The sequence below is a fragment of the Manacus candei genome, unplaced genomic scaffold, assembly GCF_025592945.1.
Source record: "Manacus candei isolate 608988 ecotype Guabito, Panama unplaced genomic scaffold, ASM2559294v1 h1tg000060l, whole genome shotgun sequence".
NCBI lineage: Eukaryota > Metazoa > Chordata > Aves > Passeriformes > Pipridae > Manacus > Manacus candei.
The window spans coordinates 11,474,469-11,487,129 of record NW_026138108.1 but is presented as its reverse complement, the minus strand read 5'-3'; the positions used below and the strand labels follow the sequence as shown (position 1 = coordinate 11,487,129).

The window sequence follows — 12,661 nt, the reverse complement described above, 5'->3', positions numbered from 1 at the left end:
AGACTGAAGAATTTACTCATGCTACTGCATTTAAAGGATTTGCATCTGGCATCAGGGCAATAAGGTGCTTTAGATGCCGTAGACCATGATAGGTCAAATCCTGTATTTTCTGAGGAGAAAAACTACACAAAAACACAAAGAACATTTTCAGCTCTCTCTTCCATGTCTGCATTACACGACATGCCCTGGAGATGGCCGCCTCTTACTGAGCTCCTTTCCTTAAAAAAATTCCAACTATCCAAAGAATGCAGTAAAGCCATGAAATATGACTGTTGTCAAATAATACCACGAGAAAAATTATAATCCACTTAGGAATTTAAAAGAACCAAGACAAATTGCCAATGGCAGGGGATGCAAGAATTTAAGCTGGTGCAGAACAAAGACAAACCACCTACATCTGTTTTATCAGCCAGCATATATATTCGTAACAGCTCCTCACCAATCTTGCAGTTACAGTCTAAAGCAACAGCCTTTTTGGTCCATGAAAAGCAGGCTTGCAAATTGTTACAGATCTCTCTGCTGCATCCCTGTGCTTTCCCACACCTGTGGAACTAACACCAAGGCTTGACAAGCCTGTATAGGACCAAGGTTTTTATTAAACGGCAGTGGCCAAGATGCAGACGGCAGTGAAGTCAACCCTCACATGTTCCTGGGGCAGGAGAGCTGCTGCTCCTGTCCAATGGGGCTGCACAACCACATGGGTCAGCACACAGGGGGTGATGGCTCCCTGCTGAGGCTGGGTGATGTGGATGCAGGGAGGTGGCCTGAGAGAGACCAGCTGTTTCTGAGGGGGTGACCTTGCTCGTGGACACAGCATCTGACTGCAAGGGTGCTGCACCCAGAACCACAGCCATGATTTAACCCTCCCAAATCTCACTTCTCACACCCGGGAGTCACCCCCACATGGGTGTGAGCTCCCCTGCAAACTCCCCTTTCCTGGCAACGGGACTGAGCTGGTGGGATGCTGGACCTTGTGCACCCATGGGATGAAGGAGCAGGATGAGGAGGCTGCAGCCCCCCACCACCTTGTCTGCACTGCACAGCTTCATAATACCACCCTGTCAGCTGGGCTGCTTCGTGGGATCAGCGGGTTCTTGCAAATTGCTAGCACAACAAGGCCATCTGTATCATTACTTGGAGCAACAAATCCCTGTGAGAAAATACCACTGGGACAGGCTGGCAACTTGAATGGATCGTAGTCTTCTGTGCCCAAAGAAACTCCACTACCCAGAGAAGAAGTACATTAAGAAGGCTCTGCTGCAGGTCTTCTCTCCCCCTGACACAGAGGGACAGCCTCTTGGTTCTCTTTGGACCGGATATATTCCCTACTGGAGGTCACAAGGATGAGCCCAGAGTGACAGGTCAGCGGAAGGCAGGTGGAACAGCCTGAGCTCTTGCTGAAATGAGAGCAAACAGCACTGCCTGGCACTGTGCAGTGATTCTCTCTGTACCTCCACAGATTGGAGTACATCTTTTAAAAATGTACCTCTGACTGTGCAGCAACTGTGCTTCTGGGGGGGAAAAGGAGCCACGTGGCTGAAAACCAATCTGAAAACCAATCCCTGGCATATCAGCAGTCTGCATGCAGCTCTAACCTGCACCCTGCCCAGCCTCAGCTCAGCTGCCTTGCTGTATCTCGTAAATCTGACACTCTTTAATTTCCTGCTGATGTAAGAAAATCACTTGGTCTGCCAACAAGTTTTCTTATTTCTACCAAAACACTAGTAACTGAATATTTAATTCCTGTTGCTGTTATCCTCCAGTGAAGCAGATTGGGAGTTATAAACATGACATTTTAATGCTATAACTGGAATCTGTACCAACTCCCGTTGTTAAGGTTTTTAACACTTTCATGTGAAATGTTAATTGAACTTTCTGAGCTAGTACGCCACAATACAACTGCATGGTCAGCCTAGTCTTTCATGGACTTCCACACATTCAGACTCCTGCTTAGATCTGAACAGAGATTGAGTCAGAAATGTGAATTAAAGGGAGATCTTTGGCTACTTTGTGGCTGCAGAAATGGAGAGGCAGGTGACTGGGGAGGGGAGTTCCCAGCCCTGACACCTTAATGTTGCCCAGCATTTCCCAGCTACTGCCACAGGAGTCCTGGCATGAAACTGGGACTTGCTGGCTGGGCAAGGTGCTCACACAACGTTTTCATCAGCTTTCCTGTAACAGTGAAGATGCATCCTTCAGTTCTGGCCTGTCTGGTTTGGGACCCTGTGGTCCCAGTTCCAGAAGTGCTGAGTGCTCAGATGGGAAAATTATGCCTGACTATAGGAAGCTCTCAATAACGCTAAGTATTCTGCAAAATCAGGCTCGTGAAAAATCAAAGGGGACCCTCAAAATCAGCGTCCCATTCATTCTTTTGCACCTGAACTTCTTGGTTTGTCAATCGTGAGTAATAATGCTCCTTCATCTAGAAAGGCTGCACCAGCACATCTGTGAAATGCAAATGGAGGGAATTACTAATTCCGTTTGGAGGGGAGGTTAGACAGTGCACAGCCAGCAGGGCACGGGGCCACGCATTTCAACAACGGCAGAAAACAAACTACTGAATAGTTGCTTATCAAAGAAGGGCCATCTACATCTACACTGAATGCAGCAGGAACAAATAAACACGTGAGCACATCATTATCTACTGCTTTGGAGAAGGCACACGGAGACGTTTCCCAACTCCTGAGAGCCCGACTTTGCAGCCGGGCTGAGCGGGTTTTGGGGCGGGTGTAGGGGTGGGGGAGCTGCAGTGGGACGAGCTGGAAAGACGTGGGGCAGAGGCACAGCCAGAAGCAAAACCCTTGGGGCTCAGCAGGGCATGAGGAGCCACAGCCCACCACACTGCCAGTGCCAGCCCAACCCAGCAGCTCCTGCTCCTCCTCCCAACAGGAATAGCACCACACTGTGCTGGGCCGTGGGAGGCAGACACCTCCCCACTGTGATGACCCCCCTGATTTTATGGCTCTCCTAGGTTCATCACAGGAGCTGTGTGTGTGGGCTCTGCTCCAGCTACCCCACAACTCGCTCTGTCCCTCCTCCCTGATGTCATGGCTCTCTGGGCAGTCCCAGTGCCCTGTGTAACACCACTCTGGATACTTTGGGCACCGAGCTGGGATCCCACAGGGCTGGGCAGTGGCAGCATGGGGACTCACTGAGGGAGCCCCCATTGCTGCCACTGCTCCTCCTCAGCTATGCAAAAGCTGTACTTTTATTTTTGCTGGGAAATTTCCAGCAGCAGTGGTGGGTTTTGAGAAAAGGGAGAGAGTGTGCAGGAAGGCAGCAGTGAGAGCACAGCCAGGCCCCTGCAGTCTTTCCACCCTTGGGCCAAACAACAAATGATGCTCAGTCTCCCTCCCCACTTAACTGCATTCTGACCCCAGACCCCTCCCTGAAAAGTCCATGTCCTGGCCCTACAACTGGGCTGGGGAAGCTGGCCCAGGACTCCCATCACATCTCCATGGGATCCTGGGGAAAGCTGCTGGATGGGAAGTCTGCTGGACCCCTTTAAAGTGATTTCTTGGTACTTCTAACCATAGACACTTGAAAATGAACATTTTACAGAGTATGACATTCACGTCCCAGGGCCAGCATGTAGCTCTTCAGCACTGCAAAATAAATGACCCTTGAGCTCAGTAAAACTACGTCTGATTTCAGATTGAAATGACCTCAAATCCCGAGTCTGTCTCTCCAAGACATTCATCTTAATGTGGGTTTGATTTCTTGTCCTCTCACATCACAGAGATGCTAAACCAAGGACTTCCTTATGACTGAAATGCTGAACTGCTTTTTAAACTGTTTACAGGGAGTAGAGAAAGGATAAACAATGCTGGTAACAATGGATATTGTTCAAGGATGGAGGGTTTCTTTTGAAAAGATCTCATTTATTTTTCATCACTTAGGTGGTTTGATTAACTTTGGCGAATTTTACTGCATTTGGCTAATGATGGCAGGCTGTTTTTATGGCCCCTTGAGCAATTGCTTTCCCTTTCTGGTTCTCAGGCACAATTCTCCCTGGGCTCACAAAGTCCTTTTACAACAACAATAAAACCTGAATTAAAACATAAAGAATATTTTATTTCTTCACCACTTTTTAAAATACATTTTGAAATTTGGACCTAACACGACCTGACAGTTTGGATAGGCAGACTAATAATAAAAATGCCCATCAGACATGTTCTTTATAGCCCTATATAGATACTTTAAATATAAAGTTTTCTGAAGTGCTCACAATCGAAATTAATGTGACAGCAAGAGTGAGAAACCTCGAAAAGGAAGAGAAGAAAGGGCTTTTTTTTTGTTGGTTGGTGGTAGGGCTTTTTTCTCTGATTGAAAATCAAGCTTGAATATATATATATGTATATATAAAATAATTATAATTATTCTCATTTCAGTGTTATAGTCTTTGAATTTTATATCTACTTGTGTACCAGTCAATTGCTTAGATCCTTTCTAATCAGCTAGCATGCTCAGTTTATATTTGGTAGAGAACAAATTACTTGGTTTAGGCAGAACCACAGAACCACTACAGCAAAAATGGAAAGCCCCCATTAAGAAAAACCTGTCTTGGAAGCAACAGATGGGCACATAAACTGCTTCATCTGTTGAGAATATAGTTATATAGGGCAGGCAACAACTAAAGGTAACTGAAATGCTGATGATTGGACCTACAAGGGTAACTTCTATGCACCACTCAGGAATCGTACTCCAGCACAAAATGCCACAAAAGGAAAATACAAGTTGACATTTGTAAACTGAATCGATTTTCATGTAAAAGGAGGGGCAATTTTACCCATCCTTAACTGCAGAGTCACTATTCCAGTATTTCGCAACTCTGCCATCTTATATCTGCCAGACTGTCTTCTGCCATGCAGAGTTACAGTGAGGGTTGCTTATTGTTTCCTTTCTGTAATTTTTTTCTTTTATAAATGGAACAATTCTGTGGCTAGATAAGGGAAAAAAGTCAACAGCCCCCCACAAGCGACAGGACTCTATGGAGCAGATTTTGGACTCAACAGAATGCCCACTCTAAACCAAAATAACTGCCTGACATTGAGGGGCTTTTGTACTTTTAATCACCAATTGCCATTGGAAGAACCCCAAATATGTTTAAGGCCCCACTCCTACAATGAATTCCCTGTGGGTGGACCTTTGTGCCCATGCACAGCCCCACTGTAGTCTCTGGGAGTCACCACAGGCAGACAAACCTAAATTTCTAATTGCTGTACAGGAATACAGACTGCAAGGGGCCTCCCAGGATCATCGAGTCCTGGCCCCAGGTGCCATGTCAAATAAGCTTTTTTCAATAAACTTTCAGGTTACATGTTAAGGTGGAATTGCTCTATTTGCCCCCACTACTACGACTTTGGGTTGGAGGAGAGAAGGACGTAGGATCACCTTTTTTTGATAAAATGTTGGAAGCACATTTGACCAAAATAATACTTTATGTCATTTTCTTTAAAAAGTCAGTGTAATGAACATATGACTGGGGTTTTTTTTTCAGAAGATACAAGAGAACTCTTACATGGCTCTTGTGTAGCAGCACATACATATATTAATTTCTAAGGTCAGCAAAGGCACAAAGGAGACGCTGCAACCACAGCACATGCCTACACGACTTCATATGCACATTGTGCAAATACACATCTCACCTGCCTTGATTTTGTTATTTAAAAAGTAATGAAACATCTGCAATAAAATGTCTCACCAACACAAAGATGTGCAAAACTGCAGACACTGCAAGGGCACTAAATGAGGCTGGGGGTTTGCTCTCACCTCCAAGGAACACTTTTAATGCTTGTTGGAAAAGTCTGTGCCTTGGACATGGGTAAGGCAGGCAGAAGGCACAGAGCTGACCCTGCAAACAGTCGTGCACCAGTGCCTCTGCCCAGTGCCCTCCAGCAAATATCCTACTGCCTTTGCCCTGGGAACTGGTCACACTGCCTTGGGGTTTTCTTCCAGGCCTTTGTTTAAGTGCCAAAGAATCAGATTTACTTAATTTGATCCAAACGACACTTCCCCTTCTCCTGACTCCCCTTTCCCAGGCAGTGATGGTGACACAGTGCCCATGGGGGCTCATCCCTTGGCTCCCCACGGCACCCACCTGCATAGTCCAAGCTGTTCCCACACAGCCCTCACACAGTGCTGCCCCACTGCACTTGCAGCATGGGTGTTAAGAATGATCTAAACTGGGAATTGACTTTTCTTTGTGTCCAATTTTTGCAGTGTTACAGCACAGGAGTAACTGTCTTTTTAAAAACAAGTCCGGGTAGTTTGATGCTCTTGCTTGTCTCCTAAACCTTGCACATAAACACTCTGCATTTAAAAGGTGGGTTTCTCAGCAGTGTTCTTGCAAGCTGGGACAAGCTCCAGTGGGCCTCTGCACCCTCAGGAATTCCAAATAATATTAGTTTACTCCAAAAAAAAAAAAAGGCTTTACGGTATTTGTGGGGCCGTCCTGGGTAACCGTGTTTCTCTTCAGGCCTCCGCTCTTTCCCTGCAATGCCAGTGGATGTGTCGCATTCCCCAGAGCCTGCACCTGCCCGAGAAATGGGAGCCCCCTCATGTCCCCGGGCTGCCGGCCCACACACCGTGTGTGAGCCCAGCCAGCTCCGGGCCTTCCCACCCCGGCAGAGCGGCACACTTCTCCCTTTTGGTCTGTCAGTCGTGTTGCAAATACGTTCACGTCACTCAGCTGGTTCCACGCCGCAGACACCAGTGATGTGACGGGCCACATGTGATCTATGAGTGTGCTTGGTCTGAGGGGGAGTTTTCATAGGGAGAAAGACACAGAAGCTGCTCAGTTGCTGAACTCCTGTTTACTCTCTCTACGTAAAGCCCCGAAGATACACAGGAGGCTCTAGATCATGTAAGCCCACAGGTTTTGCATACAGTTTTGTGTTATAAAACCTATGGAAAAGGGATAATTGGGTGGTACACTGGCAAAACAGTAACTCAAACTGCACTGAAATGCCACTTCATTCACACAGAGCACAGTAACGCTGAGCATTACACGGCAACATCCTGTTTTCCCGAGGCACACACACACATCCTGGAGTGCAGCAGTCTGGATATGGTAGAGCCCATAAATCAGCAGGACATGTTACACGGGGTCAGCGAGCCAAGGACTCCGAAAGCTGCATATTGATAAGGCTGACTGATGAGAAAACCTGGATGTTGTGTTTCTGCGTCAGAAATATAAACTTCTGTCTGGATGAACTCGGGGTGTGGGATGGAGAAGGTGTTCTGGATTAGTCTGGAGGAGACTAAGATGGAGCTTTAGCCCACCAGAGCCAGGATTGCCATGAGACCATGGGAGTCAGGGCCAGGGGAAGGCAAGGGGATTCCAGGGAAACCGTGCAATACCTAACAGTCAGGTACGTGACGAGATAACCGTACCTGCTGCCAAACATTTCCTCCACCTCCAAGTTAATTCAACTGGGCAAAATGTGACATTTAGCAAAACAACACTGCCACGCATTTAGCGTATGAATAGCTGAGATACAGTGTATTTTCACTGGGATATTTCTCTGCCAGGAGCATTCCTCTGTTGTAAGGTTTCTGGGCTATGTCTCCAATCCCCATTATGCAGGGTAAACACACCCTGGATAATACCCCTGGCCAGAGCCCATAAATGCTATGGTTTCCAGTGCTGAATTATAAAGAGAAAATGACAGCTTCTCTTTGCTCCAAGCTACTGTATTTTACCAGGAATTTGAACAAGCATGGCCTGTCTGCATCACACGTTCATGACAGTATTTGCTTTTCTGAAGTTATCTCGGCAAAAATTCTCAGGTTTGAGCTGAAAGAAGTTCTTTTGATTTATTTGTGAATGCAGTAGAGACAGTGCTAGGTTACTAACAAATGTTCTTGGTAAATATATGAAGATTAATATCAAGGTTCAAGCCCTACTGGAGCAAATGCAACATTACAGCCAACTTCATAAAACTACTCTTGCAGGTATAGTGTGCAGACTAAAAATTGAAACAAAATGAAAAACTTCCTCAAAAAAAATTAAAAAAAAAAATCCAATATGCACACTTTCTATGCAAGTCCTTAGTTTTGTTTCTGTTGGGAAATAGATTAGGCTTTAACTTAGGAGTTCGAGTACTGAATTCTTGCCAAGAACACCATGCAATTTGGTACACCTGCTAAACTAGGTCAGCAGTGAGACAAGCGCCACAGCGAACCCTGCCTGCTTTCACAGAGGCCTCTCACTGCTGCAAACAGGGAAAAAGAGGGCAAGAAAGGAAAATACAGTCCTGCAGTGAAAGGAATATTACACTGAGCAGCAGCAAATGCAGAAACACCGGGTGTATTCCATCAGACTTAACCCTGGAAAGCATCCTCACAGGGTGGGGAGCAAAGGAGCACAGCTGGAGATCAGCGGACACGAGGGCAACACTTACTGATTCAGGATCCCTCTGCTGCTCAAGGAAAGCCGAAAACTCCACCAGCCTGAGCTTGGTCGTACCAATTGATCGGCCCTGCCACGCAGGGACTGAGGGAGCTGGAGCTGATGTAGGCTCAAATCCTGAAATAAAGGAACCATTTTCATGAAGAAGTTGACAATTTCTCAGTTTATATTTTCTCAGTTAAATATAATTGGGAATTATGCGTGTAGCCCTTGGATATTTATATTAATTTTAGCAAATAATTAAATCAAAATGAGCCAAAATTGGAAAATCTCAGAACAACATGTAGAAATAGAGGTTCCAATCCAGCAAGCTAATAATGAAAAGATCTACTACTTTGTTTCCTTTGGGCTGTAACTTACCCTAGAATTTTTGTTTAAATTATATACTAGATTATAGAGATTTATAGAGACTTCACCTAGGCTTACAGCTGACCGACCCTTCCTTGGAAACTGGCATCAAGACTCACAGGAGATATTACTGCCTTGTGAGTCAAGAGGACTGGCCTGCATTTCTGGCTCCTAATGTGCCACATGTTACAAGTAAATCACCTCCCTTTTTGCCTATTTCTTCTGCCACTCTCAATTCCCCTCTCCTATTTGAAGTACAAGCTTTCCAAGGCAGGGACTGTCTCTTAGTACGTATTTGCACATTGGGTCTTGACTTCTTTTGGAGCTTTTAGGCAGCATTATATTACAGCTAATAATAAATAATTACTGTAGAGAGCTGAATCATACCCTAAAAAGAAAAAGATTTTAAAATTGATAATAAAGAGAGAATGGCATGATCTAGATAGAGAAGGGATGTTAACCAGCATCTCTAATTCACCTCAAGAGACGGAATAAATGCTATCTTTTGGTCCTCATTGTAGAAAATTAGATGAGAAGGAAAGAAAACAGCAAAGGAAGAGGGAAAGGCAGCAGCTCAAAGGCAAAACTCATCTTGGGAGAGACATGAGCACAAGGAAGGCAGAGGAGAGGGACCAAAGGTAAGAGAACAAAGATAATCCTGAACTAGGTTGAGAACCAGGGAGAGGCCACAGGTAGCATGTGCCCATATCCCATAATGGGAGTGTGGTACCTGATCCCAACCCTCAAATTTAGGCAGTGAAGGTGAGAGGCTTGTACAAAACAGGGAATTATGAACTGGACTAGTTAGACATGAAGAGGATTCTAATGAAGCAAAAACTCATGCACCAGTTTTGACTGATTTGGAAATACTAATAATCCTATTCTCAGAGAAAACTTTAAAGAATACAAGAAGACCATACATTGCCTTAGAAAATAATGTTATAAATTAGGAATATCAGGAAAAAGGACATAATCATGAATGCAGAAAGATACCTGTAGTTTTAAGCATTAAATAGCATGTTAGAAAATCATAAAAAACTGGGTAAGAGTCAAAAAACTGCAGCACAGAGACAGAAAGTTGGTGACATTTGGCAAGGGAGATGTAAAATGAGATCTCATCTGCAAAGAAATAATGATCTTTCCTGCAATTAGACATGACACTGACTTGGGAAAAGGAGCAGGGAAGTAGCCATGGGAAGGGCTTGATCGATTTGAGCAACAGAAGTCAGACTAAACATTAGGTACTTTTTAAAGTGGTACGAGGCAAAGCAGGGCCTTCAGGAGGGCAAGAGTTATAAACAAGCAGATACATAGAGATGTTTCATACTTAAGGCTAAACATATATGACTTTGGAAGGGTTTTTAGGCTCAGTTTAAAATGAACTAAGGTGTATTCTTGTCAAATAGCCATTAAAAAAGAAACATGCATCCTATTACTAATTTTTTACAATAATTCCTACAGTATGGAATGCTGACTGGCTATCGTGTATCACAACTCCTTGCACATGTATTGGTGCTTCCTACCTAAAAAAAAAACCAAACTCAATGATTTTCTCTAAGACATAATCAGATAATAGGACACTGGGATTGGTGTTTGGTTTGGCTAGAGGGAATGTGAGATCAGAAGTAGTGGCTCTGCCCGGGTCAGAAATTAACACATCACATTCAGTACAAAATTCAAGTATTTTTAAGGGAGAGGATAAATGGAAGGATTACCTGAAATGGGAGCTGTGACTGATGGCTGTATAGGATAGGCCTGCTGAACGAATGGCTTTACGCTGGAATAAAGAGTTACACAGAAATCATACACCATGCCATCCACAGTAAATTCCAGTAGAGTCACATAGTATAACAACATAAGTGGGTAATGACCTTTACCCACAAACATCTCTCTTCCTTGCATGGCATATTTAACAGACAGACAGCAAAGAGATAATAGAGAGGGGGTGGAATGAGGATTACACCTTAAAGCGAGGGGCTCATCTGCACTGAGTCACGCAGCAGGAAACCTGACCCGTCCTCCACAAGTGTCACAGTAGCCATGGATGGTGACTGCTTTGACTCCCAGTAAATCCAGAGGACACTGAACTACAGAGGCACAAACACTCTCAGGGACCTTAGTGGAATGAGGTGAGCAGAAGCTGAAAAGTAAGGCTGGAAAACATTGCTCCAGAGACCACGGCAGGGCAGAAAACGTAACACTGGCCAGAGGGGATAAGGCCTCCTCCTCCATATGGTGCTGTTGCTACCACAGTGCTGAAACCCCACTAATGGGCCTCGTGCAGGAAAATAGGTCCCCCTTGCCTCCAGCACTGCTGACATGTTTAAAAGTGGATGGAAGCATTTGTACTGGAAACATATTCACAGACAAAAAACGTTACTAGCTGCTTCCCTGGCATTATCATTGCATCTCACGGTGCAACAGGAGAAAAAGGAGGGTGCCCATCTTACAATTCTCTGAATGTGAGTTCGCATCACTGTAAAGATTCTTTCTTTCTCTACAACTACCTTTACCTCCTTTTTGGAAAAAATTTGCAAGTTCTTGCTTCCCTGATATCTTCTGGCAAAGTGCACAAGCCAGTTTCGCACTGGATAAAGAAGCATATTTTAATTTTCAGACTTACTCTTGTGAGGATCCAGGCTGCCCCGTTTGAATCATGCCCGGCCAAAACTGAAAGAGGAAAAACAAACAAACAGACCCACAGTTGTTCTCTTTGATAGAAATATGTTTTGGATATTTTTGAACAAGCATGATTCCTTTTGCAAACATAAGTGAAAGCATTAATCCACTCATTCCACCTTAGTTTTCTACTGAACATTATTAGAGAACACAGGGATTTTTTTGGGACTCGGCTAACAACTTACCCCAGGTGCCCCAGGAAATGTAGGACGGGGAATTCCTGGCAGGCCCAGCTTGTTGTGAATAGCAGTAGCTGAGACTATCTGAGCTGATGACATTGCTGCCATGTGCTGGAGTGCTTTGTCCTTTGCTGTCTGATCCTTTAATATGACAATTACATGGAGTCTTAAAACATTTGGCACAACAAATGATGTTAAATAACTGCAGCTACAAGCACATAACTAAAAACTTAAAAAGCCACACAGAAAATGCAAAAATAGCAAACCATGCAGGAAAAAAAAAATATACAGCACGGAGGCTAACACTCAAACTACCTCAAGGCAAAATCTCCTCTCAGACATGCATGGTAGACCTGAATTCTCACAGTCTGCTCTGCCAACATACAGGAAGCTCTGGGAGAGCAAACTACTGCCCACTTGTTTATCTGGGCAAATTCTCCTGATTTTAAATCAGGTTTGACTAAACAGGGCACGCTGCTAAGGCTCAGCTCTGCCTGCAGGACAGGGAGCACTGAGATTTGAGCTCTATCATTTTGATCTAAGAGAAGTTTGCCTTTCGTATTACACTGTAAAATGAGAGCACGGAACTGCGACTGACTCGCAAACAGTGACAGATTTTCCTTCGTGCTCACAGGTACAGAGACATTTTGGATTCGGTTTTACGACAGCTAGTTTAAAATTTAGATCACAAACATGTAAGTAACATTTTAAATTTTCAGTTGCGGTATTTTACTGATTGTACAGTGTTCCCAAAGAAAACTATCAGCGATAAAATTCCTGCTGTTTTCAAGCACACAGGAATGAGTTTAGGAAAAGATGAGATGTTACTTGTGTTAGAGCAGCGCTTGGAGTCCTAGTCACTGCCAATCATGTATGATCACAGAATAGAAAGGGAAAGCCTCTTAATGCAACAGAGTTAACCAAGGGCATATCTTAGGTCAGGCAAAACAAGTAAACAACAGACTGTTACTATCAGGTAAAGTGGGGTTCCTCACTCAAAAGTACTGTATTAATAAGTACTAATATTTAGGTATGTGACTTA

The 12,661-nt window shown here is 44.4% G+C and overlaps 1 protein-coding gene across 5 annotated transcripts in view; it reads right to left on the bottom strand.

Moving 5' to 3' along the window:
- Window positions 1–12,661, bottom strand: part of TEAD1 (TEA domain transcription factor 1) — a 158,606-nt gene that overhangs the window by 22,262 nt on the left and 123,683 nt on the right. For 4 of the 5 annotated variants that reach the window (XM_051803839.1, XM_051803841.1, XM_051803842.1 and 1 more), the window contains 4 exons: window positions 11,626–11,760; window positions 11,385–11,431; window positions 10,477–10,538; window positions 8,406–8,530 (listed from right to left, as the gene is read on the bottom strand). In XM_051803839.1, coding sequence (XP_051659799.1) covers window positions 8,406–8,530; window positions 10,477–10,538; window positions 11,385–11,431; window positions 11,626–11,760 — 369 coding nt within the window. The remainder of the gene's footprint in view (window positions 1–8,405; window positions 8,531–10,476; window positions 10,539–11,384; window positions 11,432–11,625; window positions 11,761–12,661) is intronic. The other variant, XM_051803843.1, reaches the window with a different exon arrangement.